This window comes from Rhincodon typus, chromosome 2, assembly GCF_021869965.1.
Source record: "Rhincodon typus isolate 14 chromosome 2, sRhiTyp1.1, whole genome shotgun sequence".
Taxonomy (NCBI): Eukaryota; Metazoa; Chordata; class Chondrichthyes; order Orectolobiformes; family Rhincodontidae; genus Rhincodon; species Rhincodon typus.
Window position 1 is genome coordinate 141,350,410 of NC_063333.1, and position 26,600 is coordinate 141,377,009.

At 41.0% G+C, this 26,600-nt stretch overlaps 1 protein-coding gene across 3 annotated transcripts in view; it reads right to left on the minus strand.

The window, feature by feature from the left end:
- The window catches only part of trak1a (trafficking protein, kinesin binding 1a), a 189,126-nt gene that overhangs the window by 106,158 nt on the left and 56,368 nt on the right, over positions 1 to 26,600 (minus strand). For 2 of the 3 annotated variants that reach the window (XM_048613609.1, XM_048613592.1), the window contains exons 2-3: positions 11,590 to 11,682; positions 1,090 to 1,388 (exon numbers count right to left, since the gene is read on the minus strand). In XM_048613609.1, the coding sequence (XP_048469566.1) occupies positions 1,090 to 1,388; positions 11,590 to 11,594 (304 nt within the window). In that variant the 5' untranslated portion in view covers positions 11,595 to 11,682. Of the gene's footprint in view, positions 1 to 1,089; positions 1,389 to 11,589; positions 11,683 to 16,444; positions 16,463 to 26,600 lie in introns of those variants that run through there. The other variant, XM_048613603.1, reaches the window with a different exon arrangement.

Here is a 26,600-nt window from a genome sequence, read left to right on the forward strand (position 1 = left end):
GCCTCCCTAACCTGTTCTTCCTCCCATCTCAAGCCGCACCCCCATCTCCTACCTACTAACCTCATCCCGCCCCCTTGACCTGTCCATCCTCCCTGGACTGACCTATCCCCTCCCTAACTCCCCACCTACACTCACCTTTACTGTCTCCATCCCTGCCTCTTTGACCTGTCTGTTTCCTCTCCACCTATCTTCTCCTCTATCCATCTGCTATCCACCTCCCCTTCTCTCCCTGTTTATTTCAGAACCCCCTTCCCCTTCCCCTTCCCCTTCCCCTTCCCCTTCCCCATTTCTGATGAAGGGTCTAGGCTGACGTTTCGGGCCTTTCTGCTCGGCCTGCTGTCTTCATCCAGCTTTGCACCTTGTTGTCTCAGATTCTCCAGCATCTGCAGTTCCTACTATCTCTGTAATAAATGCCTGTTGGATTCTTCAACCACACTATGCCTAGTACGTTACGGAAGATACGGTGAACATTGTCACATCAGGTAAACACGTCAGAGACAAATTTACACAATTTCCTCCCTTAAGGTGTTCCCTACAACTTTGTCCAAGTTTTTGTCACTTGCCCCAGTGTTTCCTTGTGTGACTCAATGTCAAGCTTTGTTTCAGAATAGTCCTGTGAAGCACATTATTCCATTAAAACAGCTAGATAAATACAAGCTGTTGTTGTGAATGTTCTCTTATTCCGCCCCCCCCACCCCCCACTCTGTTTTCTTGCTTTTGCAAGCATAGGGCCGACAGGTCAACAGGTCTTGGAGTGCGAGTCAAGACGGGGTTTGCAGAATTTTGGGTGACCTCAAGTTTACCGAATGGGACTGAATATGAAAGAGCATCCAGAATACTTTGGAATGATTAAGCCTCAAGGTAACAAAGGCACAAAAGAGAGTTTCCATCACTGGAACTGAGAGGGGGTGAAGTTACACGGGTGCAAAAAGGCTGTCTTAGCAATGGCATGATTATGTGATCAGTAGTTCAGCGAAGGGGCTAAATATGACACAGGGTTGCAAATTACTTTTGTCTCTGACAGTTGCAGCAGAAACAGCAGCTTCGCAATACTTAATTGGTTACTTATTCACAATGTACGTTACTTACCAGTAATGGTGCAGGCATCTCTATGTGCATCACTGGTGGAAGCATCTTCTGGGCAAACTGCCTCACTCACGTAGTGCACCTCATTGGAGCCTGTGCTGCAGGCTAGAAATGGGCAATTAAGTGTCTCTGAGGCAGACAGAGTGTCAGCCGAGGTCGTTTCACTGACAGCTGTGGCGTCCAGCTTGACAGGTTTCACAGGATCAAGGAAATTGCCATTGATAGGACACGTGCTGGCACCTTGATCAGACAGACCGAAAACCAATCCTGGTTCTGCGACCCTCTTAGTACCCTCAACGCACCTAAAAGACAAATAGTACACAACAGTTATGCTCTGAACTGAACAATGAATTCACACAAATCAGAATTTCTTTTAATAACTAAACATGAATCAAGAACTATATAGCCATGGTCATGCAATTTGGTACTTCAATATTGCCCTAAAACTTAAATCAGGAACGAAAAACTTAGTATTTATGGAAACTGGTCAAAACACGTGAGATCTTTACAGTAAAATATTAGATTTCCTGCTTTATGAGAAACTCTGCCCTTTAATTATCTAAAACAAAAGCAGAAAATGCTGGAAACACTCAACAGGTGGCTCAGTGGTTAGCACTACTGCCTGACAGGTCCAGGGACCCGGGTTCAATTCCACCCTCAGGCGACTGTCTGTGTGGAGTTTACACATTCTCCCAGTGTCTGTGTGGGTTTCCTCCGGGTGCTCTGGTTTCCTTCCACAGTCCAAAGATGTGCAGGCTATGTGGAATGGCCATCCTAAAGTGCCCATGGTGTTCAGGGATGTGTAGTTTAGGGGGATGGGTCTGGGTGGGATACTTTGGAGGGTCAGTGTGGACTTGTTGGGCCGAAGGGCCCATTTCCACACTGTAGGGATTCTATAGTTCTATAGGTCAGGTATATATGAGTGACAGAGAGCAAGCATGTGAGGCAGATTTAACATTTCCGGTCAATGACCTTTCATCAGAACCAAAAGAACTAAGAGGGTAGAGTTTCTGCTTTTGGAACAAATTAGTGATTTTGGTGCAAATCATTCCCAAAATTTCACTTTTTTTTTGGAAAAAAAAAAGTGTTTATCCCCAGTTTATCCCCACTTATTTGTGCATTGCAGACTGTGAGCTCTCCCATAAAACTTTGCAATTGTCCAGTTTTTTTTGAAAAAAACTTTTAGAAAATATTTCTCAATGTATTTAATAATATCGCCTCAGGAAAATTTGACTAATGCAACTGAAAATCATTTTAAATCATGAAATAAAACATTTTTAAAATTAGCATCAACCGTAATCTGCGAGTAACATCACTGAAATGCCTTAACAATACAACAAACTATTTTTCAGCTTTTTTGGGATACAATTGGTGAATTCGTTACTGATATTTAAGAGGAATCAATCAAATCCTTAAAAATTCAGGAGAAGGGGGATGGCTAGCACGGCTAGCTAAATGGCAACTCAGAATAACACCAGTATGGGTTCAATTCCAGTTTCACTTAAGGTAGACTTTGGTATGTATTGTAAAATCCACCCGTCAACATGGTATAATATTGCGGCCGTGTTCACCCGAACCACATGACACGTCCTTTGTAGATTCACTGCTACCAATTCTTCTCACTTGTGCTAATCCTCCTTGGGATAGCACAGTGGTTAGCACTGCTGCCTCACAGCACCTGGGACCTGGGTTTGATTCCAACTTTGGACAACTGCCTGTATAGGCACACATTCTCTCCATGTCTGCGTGGGTTTCCTCTGGGTGCTCCCGTTTCCTCCCACAGTTCAAAGATGTGCAAGTTAGGTGGATTGGCCATGCTAAATTGCCCCATAAAGTCCAGGGATGTGTAGGGTAGGTGGACCAGTCATGGGAAATGCAGGATTACAGGGATGGGGTAAGGGGATGGGATGCTCTTCAGAGGATTGGTGTGGACTTGATAAGCCAGATGGCCTGCTTCCATGCTGTAGGGATTCTATGATTCTCACTATTAGTCTAATATAGAGAACAACGCTGTATATTCTTCAGCGGAAATGAGGCTTAATCTTGGTAAACAGAAAAGGATTATTATACATCACGTAAACATAGTCAAAGTGCTATCCGAGATACATGACAATCTCCATCAGGTTCAACTTAAGGGCAAGTATAGAGTGGTGATAGTTACATTGATCTTAGTATTTGAAACTCGTACTGCAGCACAAACACAGCATTTAAATAACACTGGTTAGTTCCTTCCAGAAGCAATCCTTTACATAGTGATAGACAGAGCTTATCTTGTCGTGTTGGTTCACCATTTCAGGTATTAAATGCCTAAAAAAACACAGCTGACGTGGGACCTCTTTCCTTGCTTTTGCCCTGGAGAGAAAGGCAGACCTGCACTGACAAAAACTACCAAGAGAAATGGGACAGAATGAAACATCAGCAGACACTGGATTGAGACCTTGGTTAATGAAGGAAGGAATTAGTGTCTGTGTGTCAGGCCAATCCAGCCTAATTTTGGGAACAACCTTCCGAGAGCTGCAAATAAGCGTAAACTAGCAACGGTGATTCATTCATTCCAGGGTCATGGCTGGCTCTAGTGCAAAAAATTATAAAAGAACTAGCCTAAATAGATTACAACTAGTGGAGTCAACACCAAATGCAATGAGTATTTAAAATTCCATGGTCTGTGGTACCAGTTACATTGATCTTAGGGGAATTCTGCTGAAGAACCAGAGCAACCCGGTAGCACCTCTAGACTGATGACTGTTATACATCAGGCAAACACAAGTCATTTTGCACAAGCAACCTACCCCAGTAAAATAAATATGAGAATAATCCATTTTTACTGACACCGTTAAAGAAGAAATACTGGTCAGAACAAAAATATTGCATTTATATAGCAACTTTAACCTAGTAAAACAACCCAAGGAATTGCACAGAAATGTCACAAAAGAAAATCCAATGTTTAGCCCATATGAAGACTATAGCCAAAATATTTTGATCTGAGACATAGGGCCACCATTTGCTGTTCACCTTGCATACAACTCCCTATGAACTTGACACATGCTCATTAACAATGATTTCCTCTCATCTGTCAGCAATTCCAGGGTGGCACCCTCTATAGCATATTGCTATTGCATTGAGAACAGGGAAAATTAATTGGTAAGTGTTGTCAAAGTATCTTCACCGAGAGACACAGAGTCCAAACTAACATACGAAGCAGGACAAGTAATTTTTCAATTACAAACATAAAACAAAGCAAAGATCATGAAATACAAATGCTATTGACTGCAAGTTTGTGCATGCACAGACTTAACAAAAAAACAAACTTGAAGGAATGAGTCTTTACAATTGAACAGTCACTTACTCCTAAATGCATCAAACTTAACTCTTCCAGTCAGCATAAAATTGCAAATATAGTGGGAAGGTAAAGCTAGATCAGTCATAATAATACTTTCAGCTCCATTCCCATGAGTAGGGGCTGTAATAGAACAAACTGCAGAGAAATAGTCTGGTTCTTACACCAGTTTCTGAATTTCCATGTTAAGTTGCGTGTGCATGTCAGGTTGCTGTGAGGTTTACCCAGCATTCGTATCATCGACATTGTTGTATGAGACTGGAACGCGCTGCCAAAGGTGGTGGTAGCGGCAGATTAGATAGCAACATTTAAGGGACTATTAGATTAGCACATGAATATGCAAGGGCGCATTCCTGTGCTGTAGGGTTCTATGTTCTATTATTATTAAAGCAAATGTAGGTCAAAAGAGCAGGATCACCAATAAGCCATTGAAGGTAGCAGGACAGGTTGCAAGAGGGGTTAATAAAGCGTACGGTACCCTTTATCAATAATAAGAGTACAAGAGTAAGGAGATTATGTTGAAACAGCTTGAACTGTGCTACAGTATTATACACAATCTAAATGCCACAATTTAGGAATAAGTGAAGGCACGGGAGAGGGCACAGATGAGACTCAGCTCGATAGGTCCACAGATGTGTTATGAAGATACATTGAAGAAACTAGGACAGTTTTTCTTTGAGAAAAGGCAGCTGAGTGAAAATTTGACATGGACGTTCAAAATCACAAAGGGTCTGGACAGAATGGGGAGGGAGAAACAAAAAAAGGGGCACAGCATTAAAGCGATTGGTAAAAGCAGTAATAAAAAAGTGACACAAGGAAAATATTTTTCAAAATTAAGTGGTTAGGGTCTAGAATAAACTGCCTGAGAGTGTAGAAGAGACATCCATACACATTGTTCTATGAACAAGGAAGAATGAGCAGAGTTACAGGGAAAAGGCAGAGGAACGGTACAAAGTGAATTGCTCATTTGGAGACCATGTGTAGACATGGTAGTTCAAATGGTCTTCTTCTGCGCTGTCACAATTCTGTGACACTGAGTAAAGGCTTGAGGAACAGAGATAAAAATGAGAGAAAAAAAAATAAAAAAGAGGGGCAGAGAGGTAAATGTGTTTACTTGCAGGAGGGGCAGGGAGTGCCAGAGGTTAGGGCTTTAGCAACTAAAAGCACAGCTGCCAATAGTGGAACAAACAAAAATCACAGAATGCGCAGCAAGTCAAAAGTTGCTGGAGTTCATGTGGGTTCTTTTAGGCTTAAAAAGTTAGAGATTGGGAGGGGGAAGGCTATGGAGCAATTTAATAAGAAGGATGGGAATTTGAAAATCAACTTCCTGTTGCGCAAGGTTGCAAAGTAGGTCAGAGTTGGTGGAATTCCAAATGTTACCACATATCCTTAACTGAGCTCAGGTAACATATTTGTTCATCATCAAATCCAAGTCACAGTATCCCAAATAACATAGCACTTTCTCGGCAATGACCTCTGTTGTGAAAACCTTTTAAAAAGGCTGCTATTGGAGCTTCTGTTTCAATCTAACTTAATTCTCTTAAATAGCTGATACTGTGAAGGATAATTACAGAATCATTTATGACTATGTGGTAATTACTTCCCAGATGATTGTTCAGTTTTGATCAAAGATTCCATGTAATCATAGAGGATGGTGTCATTAGACAGAAATGTAACTAAAAAAAAGGTCAAGAAATGATATTCTCAGGTGTTGTATCTGGTGTGTCTGTCAAGCAGATGAAAAGCCAGAAATAGAAATAAATTATGTCGCCATGCCAAAATCTCAGTTACATGAAAGTTTAATAGCAAATGTTTTCTGTATGAAAGGAAGATCCTTGTGGCTGCTGGAAGTCAATTATCTAGGACATTACTCTAGGACTTCAGTGTCCTAGGCCCTACAGTCTTCAGCTTACTTCAAATGACCCTTCCTTAAAGGCAAGGTCAAAAGCGGGGATGGTCCATGATTTCTCAGATACTGAAGCAATCCATGCCCATAGACATTCAGGCCTGGACTAACCGGTGCTGAGCAATGACCACCTCCAAAAGGGGAGCTGAACATCTCAACTTGACCTTCAACAGCATTACAACCACCAAGGCCCACCCCCACTATCAACATCCTGGAGATTACCATTGACTAGAAACTGAACTGGAGGAGCCATCAGAACTTTGTTGCCTTTAAGAACAGGTCAGAGGCTAATGCAATAAGTAACTCACCTCCTGGCTCCCCAGAGCTGATCCACTGCCTATGAGACATAAAAGTCAGATGTGAGATAGAATCCTGTCCACTTGCCTGGTTTGGTGCAGCCTCAACAGCACTCAAGAAACTCGACAACATACAGGACAAAGCAACCTGCTTGATTGGCACCACATCCACCAATCACTCCCTCAATCAATATTAAAATCACAGAAGGACATGTTCGTTTCTACCTCTTGAATATCAAGATTCTTTGATGATTGGTACCAAGCTCCCTCGTCATGGAAGACAGCATGATCAACCTTCTGACAATAAGCAGCAATCCCCAAAAGATTAGGTCTTCTTGAAACCACAAAATATCTACTTGAAGTGTTTTGAGGACCTTATTAAGTGAAGATCATCCATGTGGCAAATGAAAGCACCAAGCGGCTTTGCAAGTGAAGTTACAATCTGCATTTGACTAACATCATCCTGGCCAAATAGGATAAACCAGTGTGGTGGGCAATTTTGTCAGCACCACATACCAATGCTAACACGCCAAATCATGAGAAAATACTCATCTCCCAAATGAAATCCAAACATTTTAAATCGGCCACAGGTGATGGACAAATTCCTCAACAGACGTGGATATTTCAGGGAATTTCATTCGAACAAAACTCATCTATTTTGCTTCAAGGTGACAATCATTTTGGCCCAGTCTTCAAATGAATCATCTACCAGCTCCATTACGTTCAGCAGTACAATGATCTCAGTCCAAGAATGCTGGGTTAGGCATCCTTTGGAGGTGTGCCGTGTTCCACTATCTACAATCCTTAAAATGGTTCCAAAAGCTTGCTTACCTTGGACATTAAGCTGAGAATTTTAATTGCTGATTGTGCCTTGGGCTAACTGGAGACGTAATGACTGAGCATAAGCTTTTTATTTCCCCCTTTGTAGGTGGAGAAAAACTGAGACAGCAGTCACACTAACAGGAGCACCAATGTTAATTTTAAATCCTGTTGGTGTTAATAAGCAATTACCCATAGGTTCGCTGACCAGTTTATCTTTGCCAAGTATTTACAACCTATTGGGGAAGGTTCATATCCCCAGATATTTCTCTCACAACACAGATCTTGTTGCAAATGTTTTCTACAAAGCCTTCCAATTAATATTTACAACATACTGCCTCTCAAACCAAGACATTTTTATTTTGAATGCCCAAGTGACTGACTAAATGACATGCATGTCTTTGAAGCACTTTGGTTAAGATCTCATGCCTTTCCTTACTCAGTCATGGATGTGACAGTCACTGGCTGGACCAGCATTTATTGCCCATCCTCAATTGCCCAGAGAGCAGTTAGGAATCAACCATATTGCAACAGGTCTGGAGTCACATGTAGGTCAGACCATGTAAGGATGGCAGATTTCCTTTCCCAAAGGGCATTAGTTAATTACACGGAATTTTACTAAAATCAACATTGTTGCCTTTAGGCCAGCTTTACTTTCTATATTGCACATGTTTATTGAATTTAAAATTTCAACATCTACCACAATGGGACTCAAACCCATACCCTCAGCACATTAGTCTGGGTTTCTGGATTATTACCTAGTAAATTACCACTATGTCACTACCACCCTGATGTTTTGTTCTTGGCCTCATTACCTTTTCCTTTGGAACTATATCCATCCCAGTAAATATTTGCATAACACCACATTTGATTCCATAGATTGCATTGGAGGCCAATAGATAACAACTATCTTTCTCAAGCTTAATGCTAGATCCATTTGACGCATTTCCAAAGGTTTTGTATCTGAAAAACAAAACACTGTTCCACAAGGCATATAAAGGAAGCAATAAAACAAACCAGTTTGATTAAAACCAAAATGTCAGACAGTAATTCAAGTAGGTTTTGAATATTTTGGATTCTTTTGGTTCAAATGGTCAGGAGAAAAAAACTTCACTGTCCACTGTATGATGATGTATTTGACTCTGGTTCCTTTCAAATGTTTAAATCTTTCAAAAAGTTTATTTTAATCGCCGTGCCAGTTGCTTGTACACACAAGCATGCCTGGTCAATCAGTAACTAGGTGATATTATCAATAAGTAATAAGTCCTGAAAGTGCTGGTGTCCTATCTAACACGATAATACCAATGTCAGTCAATACTCCTTCCTTCTTCATCACAACCCTTACAATCTTCTGCAATGTGTTCAGTCATCTACCTTGGTTGAGTTTTCTTCAGAATTTATTACATGCACAGGCAATCTTGTGAACGTAAATAGAGTATTCTGCACAGATTTCACTATTGACATCATATCTGAAGAAAACAGAGTGGTTGATGTGTTAAGAGCCTGACGGCTGGCTTCCAGGATGCACAAACGATTCTTCTTCCAGAAGAAGCAGCAAAGACCAGGGAAGCAATTTAATGCAAACTAAAACAACTGAGTTCTGATGAACTTTCACTGGACCTAAAACATTAACTCTGATTTTTTGCTCCACAGATGCGGCCAGACCTGCTGAGCTTTTCCAGCAATTTCTGTTTTGTTGAAGAAATTTAATGCCCTTGCCCATTTGGTGGCAAAGTGGAGGCAGTCATTTAGATCAGGTAAGACAAGACGTGCCACCCTCCCACCTACACTCTGAATAAATCCATGCCAAGATGGCCGGTGGACAGCCATCCCAACATGCTGAAAAATGGAGGCCATAAAGTGAGCAATAAATGCTCACTAAAGGAGTCTCATCCCACCATTGGTATTAATCCAGTCACCGATGGGTAAGCCCCTCATTGAAAAGGCACTCAGGATCTGGTCCAGGGATCAAGCATCATGGACACACCATCAGCAACCACCACCACCTCAGTGGTGCTGTCTTACAACAGAAATGTCTGCTTCAGATTGCCTGGCAGCTCTTGGCTTCTGGGACTTCCACCTCCAAGGTCCTTAATCCTTAAGGAAGGTCTGCCAGTGTCTATTTAATGTGGCAGGGTTTCCCCAAAAGAGGTGACATGAGCTCTTACTAGTTGGTCAGCCAAAAGGACAAGATCCTGCCACTTCTATTAAATCCAGCCCATGAATATTTTAGACATTCCTACCAACTAGAAAAGAGACAATAAGTGGCACAGGAGTATGATGTGGGGGAGGAGAACATTTCAGTAATACAATAAGTCAAACTTACTCAGGCAGTCTAACTGGAGCTATATTAATTTTACACCTAGATTTGCTGCCAATCCCATTAGCATCAAACACTGAATTCACTGCGAATAATTGGGAACCTGCTTTTGGGAATAAACTGAAATCATGTAATTTATTCAATACACTCCATCTTTAATTGTGAAAATGAAAGTGACTCAAACCATCAAGCACTGTTAAATCTACAACTCATGCTAAAACCCTCAAAATTTATTCAAAGAAATAGAAAAGAAAGTTCATGCCTCAGCAAGGATCATTTTAATTTTAGGCTTAATTTTACAGTCATTTTGAAATGGCGCAATGCGAGAAGTTAGTGAATTGAGCAGGGCAGTGAAAGCTGTTATAGTGAACAAAGATGTAATCAGGCATGACCCTTGACATCAAGTGTAAAAGGATTTAGAAAATCCAGTTATAATCCTTTGCATGATCGACCTGCAACCAGGTTTGCCTAGTATCAAGGTGCTCAGATTGAGATAATAAGGAATTTGGGTAAAAAAGGGTGAAAAATTGGACCCAGGCACTTCAGGAGCCAAGTCGGACAACAATTCTACATGATAAAGCTTGGAATTCTCTTGTATAAATGACAATTTATGGAACTAAATTGGAGATCAACTGGTTGTTGTAAATGAACAATATTGAGTGGTATGAGGCAAAGGAGAATATAGGGATTTGGATAAGGGACCTTGTGGCATGGTGGTACTGTGCTCTCCTGTGCCAGGAGATCTGGGTTCAAGTCCCACCTGCTCCAGAGGTGCATCATAACATCTCTGAGCATGTTGATTAGGAGAGTATATGTAGGAATATAGAATCATAGAATCCCTACAGCGTGGAAGTAGGCCATTCAGCTCATCAAGGGCATACCAACTCGCCGAACAGCAACCCACCCAGCCCCAGACCCAGACCCAGACCCTGACCCTTCCCTAACCCTGTAACCCTGCATTTCCCATGGCCAATCCAGCGAACTTGCACGTTTTGGGACTGCGGGAGGAAACTGGAGCATCCAGAGGAAACCCATGGGGAGAATGTGCAGACTCCACACAGACAGACAGTCACCTGAGGGCAGAATCAAGCCCAGGTCCCTGGTGCTGTGAGGCAGCAGTGCTAACCACTGAGCCACCATGCCGCTCCATGGTGGTTTACAGGTCAGTCATGACTTCATTTAATTGGGGAGGGAAAGCAAGAATGACCAAACAGACTCTTGAGGGATTAAGTGGCCTGCTTTATTTCCTCAGTTATTTTTGCCAGGACATGTTGTCCAAGATACCAGCTAGTCAATGTATCTTGAACTGTTTTGTCATAAACTATGTAGTTTATGCCCTTGAACGTGCATGGCTGTGTCCGTGTATGGTCAGAGGGGTTAGAATATTTTAACTGAGTAAATTCCTATGACAATCTTCAGTCACCTAGCATTCTCACCACCAGTGACAGACCTGTGCACTTGTGTACTCTTAACACTATTCTCAAATGTTATCATCAAGTTAAACATCCAAACGAGCATGTTAGTAAAGTTAAGAATGAAACCACAGAATGATGTTATAGTCAAAACGTGCACAATTACCATCTTACTACTTATTTAAATCTTAAAATATCAGCCTACAGGATGGTTGCACAAAAGTGTCATATGTTTGTTGTTAGTATATTCAATCAAACCTGAGAAACAGCATTCTTCAAAAGAGCAAAGCATAAGACTGCATCCTCACCAAAAAGAAAAGGATAGCAACTCGCTGGTTTAATCAGCTATCTGCTTCCTGTTTCAAAACCCATGCAGGACAACAATGTGCATGCCAAGTAAGAAGTCAACTCACAGCATTAGGTGTAAAACCTTGTATCCTGCATGGGTCAAAAAGTCACCAGATGAGCTATATGACCTTGTGCCACTTGTTGCCTGCGTACAGCCCCTGTTAAGAGAAATAGGGTTTTGAGTTTGCATGTGGTTAGTAATCAATGAAGCAGCAGGTAGGGCTTCACTCATTACTGAAAGAAACAAAATACAACTGACACAGACATTCTTAAACTGCTTCCTGACCAAGGATTAACATTTCAGATTTTGTGCATATAGTATTTATAATGGTCAAGCTTTGCAATGTCTTACCAGGGAGGATAGAAGGGGAAATCTGAGCAACCATTCTTCATGAGTGTGCTGTAAATTGTCACCATATAAAGCACTGCAATATAATTTTATACTCCTCATATGATGGGGGTGCTGCAAGTTTGCTATTTGAACCACAAGACACTATATACAAATGCATCTGGCTGTCGACCAGTGCCCTAATGGCAAATGGGCCATCAAAACAAACAAGATGTCCCAAAGTGCATTCCAGCCTGTGAAATATTTTACGATGTTTGTCACTGTCACATGGAATATACTTCACAGAAAGACGTCGTTCAACCCACCCTATCAAGGGCAGTGTTTGTGATCCACTTGAGCCTTCTCACAACTGTTTCTCACCCATGCATAACCTTCTATTCCTTTGTCCACCATATCTAGCTTCCCCTTAAATGCACCTAGACTTTTCACAAATCTGGTTTGTCAACAGGATGTGGTCACCACTGGTTAGGCCAACATGAATTGCCTGTTCCTAACTGCCCAGAGGGTAACCAGTGTGGATCTGGAACCACATGTAGGCCAGACCAGGTAAAGACATCAAACTTCCTTCTCTAAAAGCACAAGTTAACTAGAGGGGTTTTTACAACAGTTGACAATGGTTACATGGGTATTATTGGGCTAGCTTTTTATTTCCGATTTGCCTAGAGTTCAAATTTCACCATCTGCCTTGGTGGGTTTCAAACCTATATCCCCAGCACATTAACCTGGAGCTGTGGATTACTAATCCCAGGTGACATTACCATCCCTGCAGAAGCAACATCCACATTTTCACTACTATTTGGGTGAAGAGGTTTCTTCTGAATTTTCATCAGAATTTCTTCAGGATGATCTTCCACGAGTGACCTCAGTTGTAACGCAAGGAAACTAAAATTGTCCACAATAGCTTCTCACTAACTGCCATGCGATAGTGGTCAAAGATCCCAGAATACTGGAAGAATAAATCGGTGCCCGCACCGTGGACTTTTTTTTTCTTCGCCCAAAAGGTCAGACAACAGGTCCACTTCACAACTCAGAGGAGGATATGGCATCCCTCAAGACTACAATGAGCTGTCCACCTGGATGATGTGGTCAAATCTCATTAATGTAGCTTTGATCCAAAACTTCCTAATTCAGAGTGTTACTGTGCCAAGGTGAAAGAAATATTCATTGCCCATCAAGCAAATAGAAAATTCTGCTCCTTTAAGTTCCACAGTAGCTTAGAATCATGGAGTCATACAACACAGAAACAGACCCTTTGGTTCAACCTCATCCATACTTACCTGGTATTCTAAACTGAATAGTCCCATTTAGAGACACATCCCTCTAAATCCTTCCTATTCATGTAATTGTAACCGCCTCCACCAGTACCTTTGGCAGCTCATTTCATACATGCACCACCCTCTGTGTGAAACAGTTGCTGTCAGGCCCCTTTTAAATCTTTCCCCTCTCACCTTAAACCTGTGCCCTCTAGTTTGGACTCCTCTTCCTGGGTCAAAAAGATCTTGGCTATTCAGGAGGCTACATTTGCTGACACTGAGAAGCACACACAGTATGCTCAAGGGAGACAGAGACAGGAGAAGCCTCCGATTCTCCCAGCCACCTCTGACCCACACCTGATCCTGAAGGTCTATTCTGCTGGTGGAGTACTGTTTCAGTGTCTCACCTGTTCTGTGCATATGTGCAATGCACACCTTGTGTGCAACGCAATGACGTAGAGGGTCTGGGGTTAGCCATTGAGGGTATGCTTGCACATTGCCAAATGAGATTAGAGGCACAGTTTCCCTGCTGTTCCAGTGTCAGCAAACACAGATTAAAAAATTAATGAAGTACGTGATAACAGCATGGGACTGATGAAAGGTCACTAGACCCAAAACATCAACTCTGCTTTCTCCTCACAGATGCTGCCAGACCTGCTGAGTTTCGCCAGCAATTTCAGTTTTTGTACCAGAATGGGACTGTTGGACCAATGGTCTCTGGGCTATGAGAACAAAGTAACATTCCACATAGGAGTTACAAATCAGCCATAGAACCAAAAAGTACAGCCTTAAGTACCACCATAAATTCTGCCTGCAAAATTGATGCAAGCAAAAAAAAAAATATAGCCACTGTCTAAACTGATCTGAATGGATCCCCTGTGCCCTGCCTCTTGCAAGTTTTCAGAGAGATACAGGGAAGTACTGACCCTTGGAAAATACTCAGCATGTGGAATTTCAAAACAAATGCACCTATTTAAGTTTACGTAAGCACAGTGGTTTTCAAGTGGACTGCTCTGGAGAACAGCTCTATAAATATGAATAAAGCTCTCCAGCCCCTATAGTTGTAGCCAGCAATCTATATCCCCGTTCCCCAATATAGACAAAGAATGGCACATCACAGCTGGACATTTCTTTCATTTATATCCATTCCCCTACTTTTTCTCCACACTCCTGCAATTTTTTTGAAAAGGTAAATATCCATTTCCAGTTTGCCTATAAAGGGAAAATAGTGTTCAATGTACTCAAGATCATCACAGCTCACTTAAAAAAAAATTCAGTTCTCCCTTGGCTATTTTGCCATTTATTTAACTTGCATTCACTGATTATTAATGCTTCGGTCACCAGAAGGAACTTCTCCGCATCTACTGTAACAAGGATATTCACAATTTTGAACACCTCAATAAATCTCCTTTCAACTTTCCTTACCATAAAGAGAACAATCCCAGCTTGCTAAATAAAAACCGAAAGAACTGCAGATGCTGTATATCAGAAACAGAAATTGGTGGTAAAGCTCAGCAGGTCTGGTAACACAGCTCTGCTCACCTTTGATGCCATATTGGTATCTCTTCTCTACAAGATGGTGACATCCTTTCCACAGTTGAATGCCAAGAATTGAACAAAAAATCATATACATGAAGGACAAGGATCTTATATGGGAATGATGGGTGTACTTATATATTGCTATATGCTTCACGTAAAATGAACAGTTTCATCTGATATGGGTCTCGTATTGGCATATTAATGTAGAAACATTGGAGCCGGTGTAGGCCACTCAGCCCCTCAAATCTGTACCAACTTCTAACTCACAGTTGATCATCCATCTGAACACCAGTTTTCCCACACGGACCCCACATCCCTCTATGTCATTTATCGAAAAATCTGAGTGTGTTGAAGACAGAGGTCCATGACTGAGCTTCCACAGCTCTCTGGGAAAGAATTCCTTTTCATGTCAATCCCAAACGGCTTGCCCCTTGCCTTGCGACAGTGGCCCCCACTTCTTGTCACTGTCCTCTGTCCCAGTAACAAGTAGTAAAACAAAAGTTGCAGATGCTGGAAGTCAGAAACAAAAACAGTGAACACAGTCCAGTCCATCACAAAATACAGCCTTCCTTCTATTGACTTCATCTATACTTTCCACTGTCTCAGGAAAGCAGCCAACATAAGAGACCTCTCCCACCCCAGTTACACTCTCCTCCACCAGGCAGAAGATACAAAAGTCTGAAAACAAGTACCAGATTCAAGAACAGCTTCTTCCCTACTGTTATCAGACTTACGAACGGACCTCCCAAGTTGGGTTGATCTTTCTCTACACCTTCTCTCTAGCTGAAACACTATATTCCACATTCTGTTCTATTACTCTAATATAGTTATGTAAAGGTATGAATTGTCTGGCTTGCACACAAAACAATACTTATGACTATCTCAGTACATGTGACAATAATAAATCAAATCAAATTGCTGGTAAAACTCAGCAGGTCTGGCAGCAACTGTGGAGAGAAAGCAGAGCTAACATTTTAAGTCCATTGTTCCTTCTACAGAACAAAGGGAAAATATCCTTTCTTCACCTAACCTTTTAACCCTTTAAGAGCTTTCTAACCTTCTGGAAGATCTCCCCTCGTTCTTCTAAACTCTAGATAAGCCCAGTCTCCTCAATTTCTCCTTACAGGTCAGTATCACCATCTCAAATTAGTCTGGTGAATCTCCACTACACACTTTATCCTTGGGGAAGATACCTTTGTTTAGGTACAGGAACAAAACCAGCACACAATACACCAAGTACGTAGTCTCATCAAGATTCTATACAACTGAAGAAAGCCGCCTTTTCTCCCACACTACAATAGAAGGCCACCATCCCATTTGTGATCCTAATTGCTTGCTGCAACTGCTCATTAGTTTTCAGTGACATATGGACAAGGACAGCCTAGTGCCTTTGAACATCAACACTTTCCAATCGCGCATAATTTAAGAAATACCCAACACCTCATATCATCTTCCGGTGCTGAAGTTACTAAATTTTGTGATCCCCTGCTGGAATATTTCTAGCAATATCTGTTTTCAATTACTCTTACAGGAGGATTGAAGTACAATTCACCAGTATACTCTTTTTCCATACCAAACAGCACTGCATTATCTAAAACATTTTGGACGGGGAGGGGACTCCACTGCATCTATTTTCATGCTATACAAAAAAATACAATTCCTAATTTTCAAAAAGTGTATTAGCCAGTTGTGACCTATTAATAAGAGCAGCTGAATTCACCAAGATTAATGGTCAGGAACAAAAAGAAAACTATTAAAGATGTACTTGGCAAAACAAACCTTCACGTCCTTCAAAAGGATATGGCATACAGCCATGCAACTAGCAATTATATGGCAGTTCAGAATAAAAGTCACAAGCGTTCTTCAACTTCCCACACAGCAAATGTCTCAAAATTCGCTCCAAAAAGAAAAAAAAGCACGCGTCTACTTGAGAAAAAAAAGCACAATTTCAGAAAGTAAAGCAATTGAAGAAAACAAAACATTGAAGCTAGAAAAAAAAAAGGAAATTAGACAGAATATTCCATTAAAATGTTATGACCACAAGTCATAGGAATTTGCTTCGTCATTCAATGAGATCATGGCTGATCTGATAACCCTCAATTCCACTTTCAAAGGCAATAGGCTGTCCTTGTCCATATGTCACTAAAGCTAATGAGCATTTGCAGCAAGCAATTAGGATCACAAATAGGATGGTGGCCTTCTATTCTTCTATTTCCTGCCTTTTTCAATCAGTAAGGAAAGTCAGGTTTGAGGAAATCTATCTGCCTTGAATATGCTTAACATGGCCTCAACAGCCCTCTGCAATAAAATGTCCACCTCTACTTCTCGATACTAAACGGGGCACCTCTTGGGTTGGTCCCATTATATCAAAATAAAATGACCACTATGTTTTGGTGCTAATCTTATAAAGCATCTTTTGGTGAAAAAATTCCTCATCTCAGTCCTAAAAGGTTTGCCTTTTCTCAAGGGATTGTGGCCCTGGTACTACAATAAGCACTAAAGAAGCCATTTGTAGATATGTTTCAATCACAGCCTGTTCAGACATGTTGTGACACCTCTGGAGCAGGTGGGACTGGAACCACGACCTTCTGGCTCAGAGTTGGGAAAATACTATCATTACTGCTATCTCCCAGTTGAGGTGATGAGATATAATTGCACCATATTAATCCCACTGCATTCAAAGGTGCATTCCTGCTGGGAAGTAAAGCTTTCCTTAATAGGCTGTTTAACTTGGTTAGATCTCTCAAGAAGGATCCAAATTTCACCACACCACTTTGAGGGGTGGAAAAGTGCATTATGTAGTAACTGGAAGAAAGCCTAAAGTGAAGTTTAGTGAAATGTCGAAGATGTTTCCCTCAACTCATGATGCTGTCTATCAACTCTGCTCATCCAGTGTCACATGACAAGAAAGACTATGGTTTTGAGTTCCACAATTTGATGAGAAACTACTTCTGCAACAGCCCTGATGTTGCAGATTAACGAGCTGCAGTTTATAAGAAAAGACATAATTGCTTCATACCTGCTACTGTAATGATCCAGATATACCAATAAACTTGGGGTCAGTAAGCAGTCAATTAAAACAAAAAATCCAATTTTATTGCCTTGGCCTTCAAAACAAAATCTGCTCATCTTTTTGTTTCGAAAATCATCTTCACAATAATGCTTGTCCTTATCCAAACATAGCCACAGTAGAAAATCAGAAGCACAACAAGACAAGTACATTACTCTCAGGAACAAAAACAAAGTTGCTGGAAAAGCTTAGCAGGTCTGGCACCATCTGTCAAGAAAAATCACAGTTAATGTTTCGTGTCCTTCCTCAGGACTGATGGTAGCTAGGAAAATGCCAGTTTATATGCAGAAAATAGGACTGGGGAGGGGGTAAGTAGTAAATGATAGGTGGGGATAGAGCCCCGAGGGAGCGAGAGAGCGATGATAACGATCTAGCTAGGACGGTGAATAGACGTTAATGGAGATTGTTCATGACCAATAATAGGTAGCGTGTAATGGCAGGCTGTGAGATAACAAGGGTGTCGGGAGGCTAGGACATGGGAGAATTCAGAACCTAAAATTTTTGAACTCTATATTGAGCCCGGAGGGCTGCAGGGTCCCCAAGCAGAAAATGAGGTTGTTCTTCCAGCTTGCGCTGAGCTTCGCTGAACACTGCAGCAAACCTGAGAGAGAGAGGTGTCAGCCAGGGAACAGGGTGGTGTGTTAAACTGTCAGGCAACTGGAAGCTCAGGTCTTTTTTGCAAGCAGAATGTAGATGTTCTGTGAAGCGGTCACCCAATCCATGCTTCCTTTCCCCATTGTGAGCAGCAAATGCAGTAGATTGTGGGAAATGCAGGTATCGAGCTACCTTACCTAGAAGGTATGTTTGGGCCGAATAGTGGGGAGGGAGGGAGGAGGTAAATAAGGTGTTACACCTTCGGCGGTTGCAGGGAAGGCACAGGGGCGCTGTGGCGGGGGGGATGCTGGGAGTGATGGAAGTGTGGACCAGGATTTCCCAGAGGGAACAGTCCCTGTGGAAGGCAGACAAGGGAGGGGAGGGGAAGGGAATGTGTATCTGGTGTGGTATTTTGCTGAAATGGCAGCTGATGATCTTCTGGATGTAGATACTGGTAGGAAATTGCTCTCCCAGTCTGTAAGCAGGTTTATACTGCAGTATAGCAATGCATCTTGCATTCAGGTAATTTCTCATCCACTCTAGCAAAAATGTGGAGAATTTAATGGACAGGTAGAAATTTGGATTCCAGTTCCCACGAACTCCTTTCACTGTTGAGACACACCAGACAACACATTTCTCATTCTATTCACCAAACCATCCCATTACATTGGCAGCCTATGGCTTTGACAAATGCCTCCAAAATTGATTCTAAAATAAACTTCCAAAACATGAGATTACAATGAAATTTCAAGGATACCAACATTTGGAACATAGTTACAAGATGTGTTAGATTACTTTGGAAAAGAAAAAGATTAGTATTTATATGGCACTTTCCATGACCTCAAAGCATTTCACAGACAATTAAGTACTTTTGAAACATGTTCACGGTTATAATTTAGGAAATGTGGCAAATAATTTTCTTTGTGATTTTGACTGAGTGATAAATACTGGTCAGGACACAGGGGGAAATTCTCATGTTCTTCTTCAGGGCAGCTTTTACATTCACTCGAACAGTGGGATAGGACCTTTGTTTAATGCCTCCCTGGGAGTGTAGCACTGGAGGGTCTGCTTGATTTTTCTGTTCAAGTCCTGGAGTGGAATGTATGCCCACTTCCAAAATGAAAATCAAAAAAGATACAAGGTCATCATTGTCAAGTTCAATGTCTGGCCATGTAATCGCTCCCCACACCCCCTCCACAAGCGGTCTGCAAACCGAATGGCACACTGATGCATTCGCTTCTGGTTTCTCCAGCTGCTGCCATGTATGGACCAGGGTAGCTGGAGACAGAGGGAATGCAGCTTGTGTTATGTTCAACTTGACCAGTTGCAGTATGAATCCTAACATTCCAGAGAAACGTGTGCACGTGCGTAAGAAGTGCCAATATGCAGTTGAAAGCAATAAGCATCACCTGCTACGACAATGAACGAGGAACTTAGGCAGAGTAAAGCAGCAGCTTGTAGGAGACAGACCAGAGGCTAGTATACTCCAGTCTCTGCAGAAAGGTACATCACACTCGTGTAATCTGTAAATTGTTACAGCAATGCAATAACTTTCAAATTGTTTACTCAACAATGCACTTCTAGATGGATCAGAAAGGTGGGTAACTTCATCCATGCTAGATCACTTCAGGGACGAATGGACAGATATGTACACAAGATTACACACTTCATTTATAAATCAACTCAAACATTAATGTTTCTGGGGGGGAAATTTCATGTTAATCCTTCAGCTATTCATCTGATAAATCAGTGACTACTAAACAGTGTTCTTGTAGATTTTAAGGTCTTTTTTTTGATATTTTCTGACAGTTCATAATTTGAGAGTCCAGTTAAAGTGTGTGCCGTGTGACCACTTGACACCATTTGAACAATGCAGTGGAGCTGGATAGTTTGATAATCCAGCTGATTACTTACAGTAATCAGGGGTCACACCCATAGATCTAAAACTCAAAAGGAAATCCGTGTAAGCAGTAAGGTATGTAAGGGGCAAGCAACCTAATTCTTCAGGGTTCAGACCAGTCACAAAAATTCAGACAGGGTACAACTGGCAATCAGAAGTTTAAATGTCCCACTTAAGTATTGGAGATGTGCTAACATGGCACCTCCTCAGAGTACCAAAGGCCACATACCAATGCAAACTGAGCCAAATCAGCATCTCTCCACACGTTGAAAGATTTTGGGACACAGGTGTTATATTTATTTCACATGCAGCAAGAACTGCAATGAGATCCCATACCAGTTTTCAAATTTGTACCATATTGGAACTAAGCCATAAGCAGAAAAAGAAATTGCATGTTGATGGTGTTGTAAAGAGTTAAGGTTATTGTAATTGCAAGAAAGTCAATACACAGCAGACAGCCATCACTGTCTTTTATTACATTGAAATTGTAGCTATAATGTCAGTCAAAAGGCCCTGGCAGCTTTGCAAACAAATTTGATGCAAGTGAAAGCACAGCTCAGCCTAATCAAGTCAATAAAAGATTCACACCCCAATCAGGGTACCAATTTACATTTTGCTGGTTTCAATCAAGATTATAGTAATCACTATGAATGTCACTTTACACAAAGGAAAGAACAATTCCCAATGGGCTCTTAGGAGCAGGACGAAACAAACAATAGCAAAGGCAGGTTTAAAACAATGGGCATCCTCAAACACAAAAGCACTGAGCTTCCAGTTGGGACAGAACACGACTTTTAAAACTTCATTTTCCAAGGGCAGCAATTTCACTTCACTATTCGAACACAGTAGTGCCAACACTATGGTTCCGATTAGAGGCAGGAACAGGAAACACGCTTCAAATGAGTCACTTCTGAGCAACTTTAAACATTCTTCCGGTATTCTGGACCCAGTAGTGGCAAAAATGAATCAAAAAGATGTTGCTAATTATTAAAGTCAGGATAACAGCACAAGTCTCTCTCCAGTTCTTAAAGATTGGTGAGGCAATGGAAATGTGTATGGGTTCAAGGTTTACAATTTATTTTAGTCGAGTAAATGCTGCAACATCAGTAAGAAATTTAACCTCAGCCTATGCACTGGATGCGATGGTAGTGACCTTACATCTGAATCAGATGGCCTGTGTTCAAGTCCCACTTGCTCCAGGAGGTATGCAATAGCATCTCTGAATAGGTTAATTAGAAAATATCTGCACTGGGCTTCAAAAAGGCTCTTGTACAAGTGATTGTGTCCCTACCTCTGAATCAGGATGCCCATTTTAAATCCCACTTGCTCCTGAAATGTGTAATCACATCTGAACAGGTCAACTAGAAAATCTGTACTGGGCTCCACCTCATTCTTATTATTCATCTGAAGTTCCCACTTATCCTCTTAGAATTTCATTGCCCTTAGGCCCTCCCTTAACTGCTCCCACTATACAAACTCTCCTACTGTAATTCAAGACACCCCACACTCGTTGTCCTTGCAAATTCACAGAGCCCCTGAACACCTGTTTGGATTACTCAAGTCAAGCCTACAATTGGCTTAAATCATCCACCTGCTAGACCGTATCAGGCACTAATGTACTTGGCTCTTCACTGCCAAAACTATTCATCACACCAGAATCATTCTGGAATGCACTTGCTTTGTTTCTCTGTTATAAATCATTTCCAACAATCAATTATTCTCCCCTTGCCCCCTCCACCAGCTACAACCTCATGAATCTCGGTCATTAAAATGAAGACCATTCATTCAGGCTATTTCCATTAGCCAAGCCAATTTTGTTTTTTCAAAATCCTGCCTTACATCTTTCAACTCAAATAGCCCTTCTTTCAAAAGCTGGCTGCCCAAATTGCCCTTGAGCTTGCTATCACAGAAAATGGTTGTTTTTTCCTTATTAGTTGGTATAAATCACTCAAAACAGGTGTTAATTCTTCTGCTCCTTCAGAATCTTTCAGGGACATTAGTGCAATTGTAATCACACTGAATGAGTCAGAAGTCCAGGCTAAACAGGAGTTCAAATACCACCGCAGCAGCTCACGGAATTTGAATTTAGTTCATTAAATCTGGAATATAAAAAAGTTAGTTTCATAGTCTCAGTGGTGGTGATCATCAATTGCTGTGAAAACCAAATCTAGTTCACTAATAATCTTTAGAGAAGGCAATCTGCCATTTGTACCTGGTTTGGCCTACACGTAACTACAGACCCATAATAATGACAGTTAACGGCCCAGCAGGCCATTCAGATGGAGAGTGATTATGGATAGACCAGCAACACCACTATTACACAAAGAAAATTCATTACCCCCCAAAAAAACCAATGTTAAATGGTCGAAATATAGCTGTCATCATTTATTTCCACTGATGAAAAGTCTTGTTCAAATTGAAAACTTTGAATAACCAATAAATTGCATGGAATTTTTTAATTCTATCAGGGCAGATACACAATGCTTATAGAAATAATAAAATCCCAATTTTTCACTGCACTTAAAAAGTAAACACTTTGCTCGTCAAGATTAAAAGAATAATAGATTTTAGAGAGCGACTTATAACATCTCAAACCTATGGCAGTCACACTCCTTTCTAAACTTCTGCTGCTCTTCTATCCACCTCCACCATCAAACATCCCCCAAAGAGTCTGGTTTGCAGCTTTTTTTTGTTTTAGTCCATTCCACTCTGTTCTGGAAATACACTTGACTGATTCCACCTTTGGGTCAATTTCTAACATTGAGTCAAGTTCTCTTGCTTTCAAGTTTCACCTGTTCTCCAGAGTGACTACACTTTGCAGTTCACCTCCAAAGACCAGAGCAAGCTCCAGGACAATAAAATTTCCCATTTCAATTCATTACAATTACTTGTAATTCAGCCGTTGATTTACACTGGCTGATTCCCTCTCCAGTTTACTCATTTCTTTTCAAAGGGCTGTCTAAAGCTTATACTGTCATGCTATACTTTGATAGGGACAAACACGCAGTGTGCAATTAATGTACTTTTTCTTTTAAAACAAAGGGAGGCTATACACAATCTCATTCCAGAAATTGGCTCTTAAAAGTCATAACAAGTTTGCAATACAACATTCTCTCACCAATACTGCATAATGTAGTTCTTGGGAATAAAAGAAATTCACTTTGAAGGTTCCCCAGGAGATCAGATAATAGTTACAATCATTGAGGCTTTCCTTTTGCAACTTGTTGACTATTATCTCATGATTACTCAAGTCCAATTATTCCCTCTAAACCTCAGAGTAATTTTACCGATTTTCCACTGCTGTATCATTGACTGCAAGCTCAACTGAGCAGCAACTTATCTTGAGATAGTACTTTTCACTTCAGAGTGCCATAAGAGTACTGGAGCCATGAATTAATGGGGCACAGTGACACAGACTATACAACCAATGTACGGGAGCAAGAAGAATCTACAGAGGAGTGGGGAACTCCTGAAAGAAGCCTGTAGGAAGATGAAAAGTGTGCAGTAAAGTAAATAAAGGGAAGAAAGTGAAGGAGAAGAAGGGAAGTGAAGAAAATGGAGAAAAGAAAAACACTTTTCAATGGCTTGTTTAAAAAAATAAGCAATTTAAGGTTGGGGTGCCATTGATCATAAAAAGGTTTAGGCAGTAAAGGTTTTGGAGTGGGTAGAAGGGAGATGTATCCAATGAGGGTCTGATGAGGACTGAAACTGCACCAAAACAGGTGGCTCACATTTATTTGTTGCTTTACACCTGCATGCCACACAATCTGCTCATCTCGATTACCCACACTACATTTGGCTCCAATAAAAATGGAATTCTTTCGACATTTGTTTTCCTTCCACATTATGTCAGCTTCAGCGTTCACTCATGATGGTGTTTGCGTTGTCAGGTTACATTGGGGGAAAACCACGAGCCACCCAATTTGTCATGCGTGTCAGACCAGTTACAGAAACCGAGGCCACTCACTTCTTAATTTATGTCTGAATGGCTAGAAATGGCAAGAGCTCATTAACTGTAGAGAAGTTAGCAAATTCAAACCATTAAGTGATCAAAGTTAGAAGAAGCCTCCCTGCACCACCACCCACCCCCCCACAAAGGGGATCATTAAGGACACAAAAATATATCTCATAATAGGAAGATCTCTCAGCCCTCAAGACTAAGGCTGCACACTTTTGCCCAACTTTGCTGCTCGACAACAGGGCAAAAATTATCTCCATCTGTGCAGGTGAACAGGAAAGTTAGGAAGAGCTAACAGGTGGGTTCTATATGAAAGGTATTTTTAATGCCAGAAAACGTTCCCAATTTTGGATTTTTATCCCATAAACATCTCTGGAAGGTTCTATGGATACAGAAAGGAGATAGAGTCCAGATTAGCTACAATGGTATCTACTGTCATATCACTCATATCACTCACATCCATGTACTGAAGCCTTCACAGGCAAAGACAATACAATGGGTAGGAGGAAAAATGACACAGGATATTTGCATTTCTAATGCTATGCACATACTACAGAAAATAAAATGGATAACCTAGATTTATGTAGCATTATTAATATAATGGAACATCCCAAAAGAACTTCACAAAATTACTGTAGAACCAAAAGTATGATGCTGGGCCGCATGGTAGGTAACCAACAGCTCAAAGGAAAACATATTTTAGATTGTCTTAAAAAGGAGGAAAGTGAAGAGCAAGAGGTTTATAGAGAGGGAAATTCCAGAGCTTGGGGCCCAGGCAGCAACCAAAATCAGGACTGCACAAGAGACAAAATTAGAGGAGCACAGATATTTCAGAGGTCTGTGGGATATTACAGAGAAATGGAAGGATGTTGGGGACTTCAAAATCAAGACATTACTTGACGAGCAGCCAGTGTAGGCCAGTGAGCATAGAAATGAGCGTGGAATGAGACTTGGAGCAAGTTAAAGCCACAAGCAGAACTTTGATGACCTCAGGTTCATAAAGGTAGAGAGTGTGGGAAATAAGGAGTACACAAATAGTCAACTCTGGCGGTAGCCAAGCACAACTAAGGGTTTCAGGTGGATGAGACAAAGTCTGGATGTTAGATGTGGAAACAGATAATTTTACTAACATGGACACCAGTCTGAAATCTTACCTTTGGCTCAAACGTGAACTAAAAGGTGGAGACAGGCTCCCCTTGAGATGAGAAGAAAAATTTTGTCAAACTCAAGAATTTGTTAGTGTTGATTCACAAAAAAAATGCTAGGAATTCATTACTGGAAATCCATTAAAGTTTTGTTTTAAATTATCCTAGAAATGATCTAAAATCGCCTTAAACATCAAGGATGGTGTCTCACGATCTTTCTTATTTCTTCATGCAAATTAAGTCAAATTAAATTTTCATTGTGTCCTTCACAACCTCTCCCCTTTTCTCTTGACTGGCACAGCAGCAGAGCTGCCAATCAGAATAACCAGCACAAACCAACACAACATCCAGTATTGCACAGAAAATATGCTCCATAACAAACTGCAGGAGTCCTTTTGTGTCTCAACACTTAAAATAGCCATGCCCCTGGCTCAACAAATGTGCTATTCTAATTTTCGCCGGTCTGGACAAGACAACATTTCCATGACCTTCACAGTCATGTGTGAAGAACGGCAAAGTGTTACTTACAGTGCCCCCTTTGGTGTTTTTCCTTTGCAGCATTTTATAGGAGTCTATTAATAAACCATTTTGCATTCTAAATGTCATGAGACTGCAGGCTACAGCACAGCATCCCAAATATATCATACATTGGTGTTGATGGGCTCCTATCGTTCAGAACTGCAGTATGTACAGCTCCTCAGATCATCTGTTAGACAGCCCGTACTCTTTTTAATTGAATCATTGAATGATCTTTTAAAACATAGTGGCTGCTATTCTAAAATGTTTTAGACAGAGGAAAATTAACGATTTACACTGCTGCTTCCAATTGCAAAGCTTTAATTACTGCTTTTCAATGATCTTGCCAAGGGCTATAAATTTAAATTACCGATTTACCCTCCAAATTCTACTACTGCAAGCATATAAGAAAAAGAATTCAGGTCAACAATCTGATATCAAAATACTTGCAGCTTGGTCTACTTTTTTTAAAAAAAAGCTCCATTTTAAAAGGAAAGGTAACTTCATGAAATCAGAACAGGGGTTTCTGATGTTATGTAGATGACAGTGTTTACAGTACTTCCAAGTTCAGTGGTTTTGTTCGCTGGAAACCACTGCCAAAAAAACCTGAACAGCAAACAAGCACAAAATGTTAAATCCAGGGTAATACGCACATTCCAAAAAATTTTCCTCCGTCCCCCACTCAGCTGCAATGACCGCATGGGTATTGACAGTTAAATACAGTACAGATTCGTCTGTAAATGATAACATCT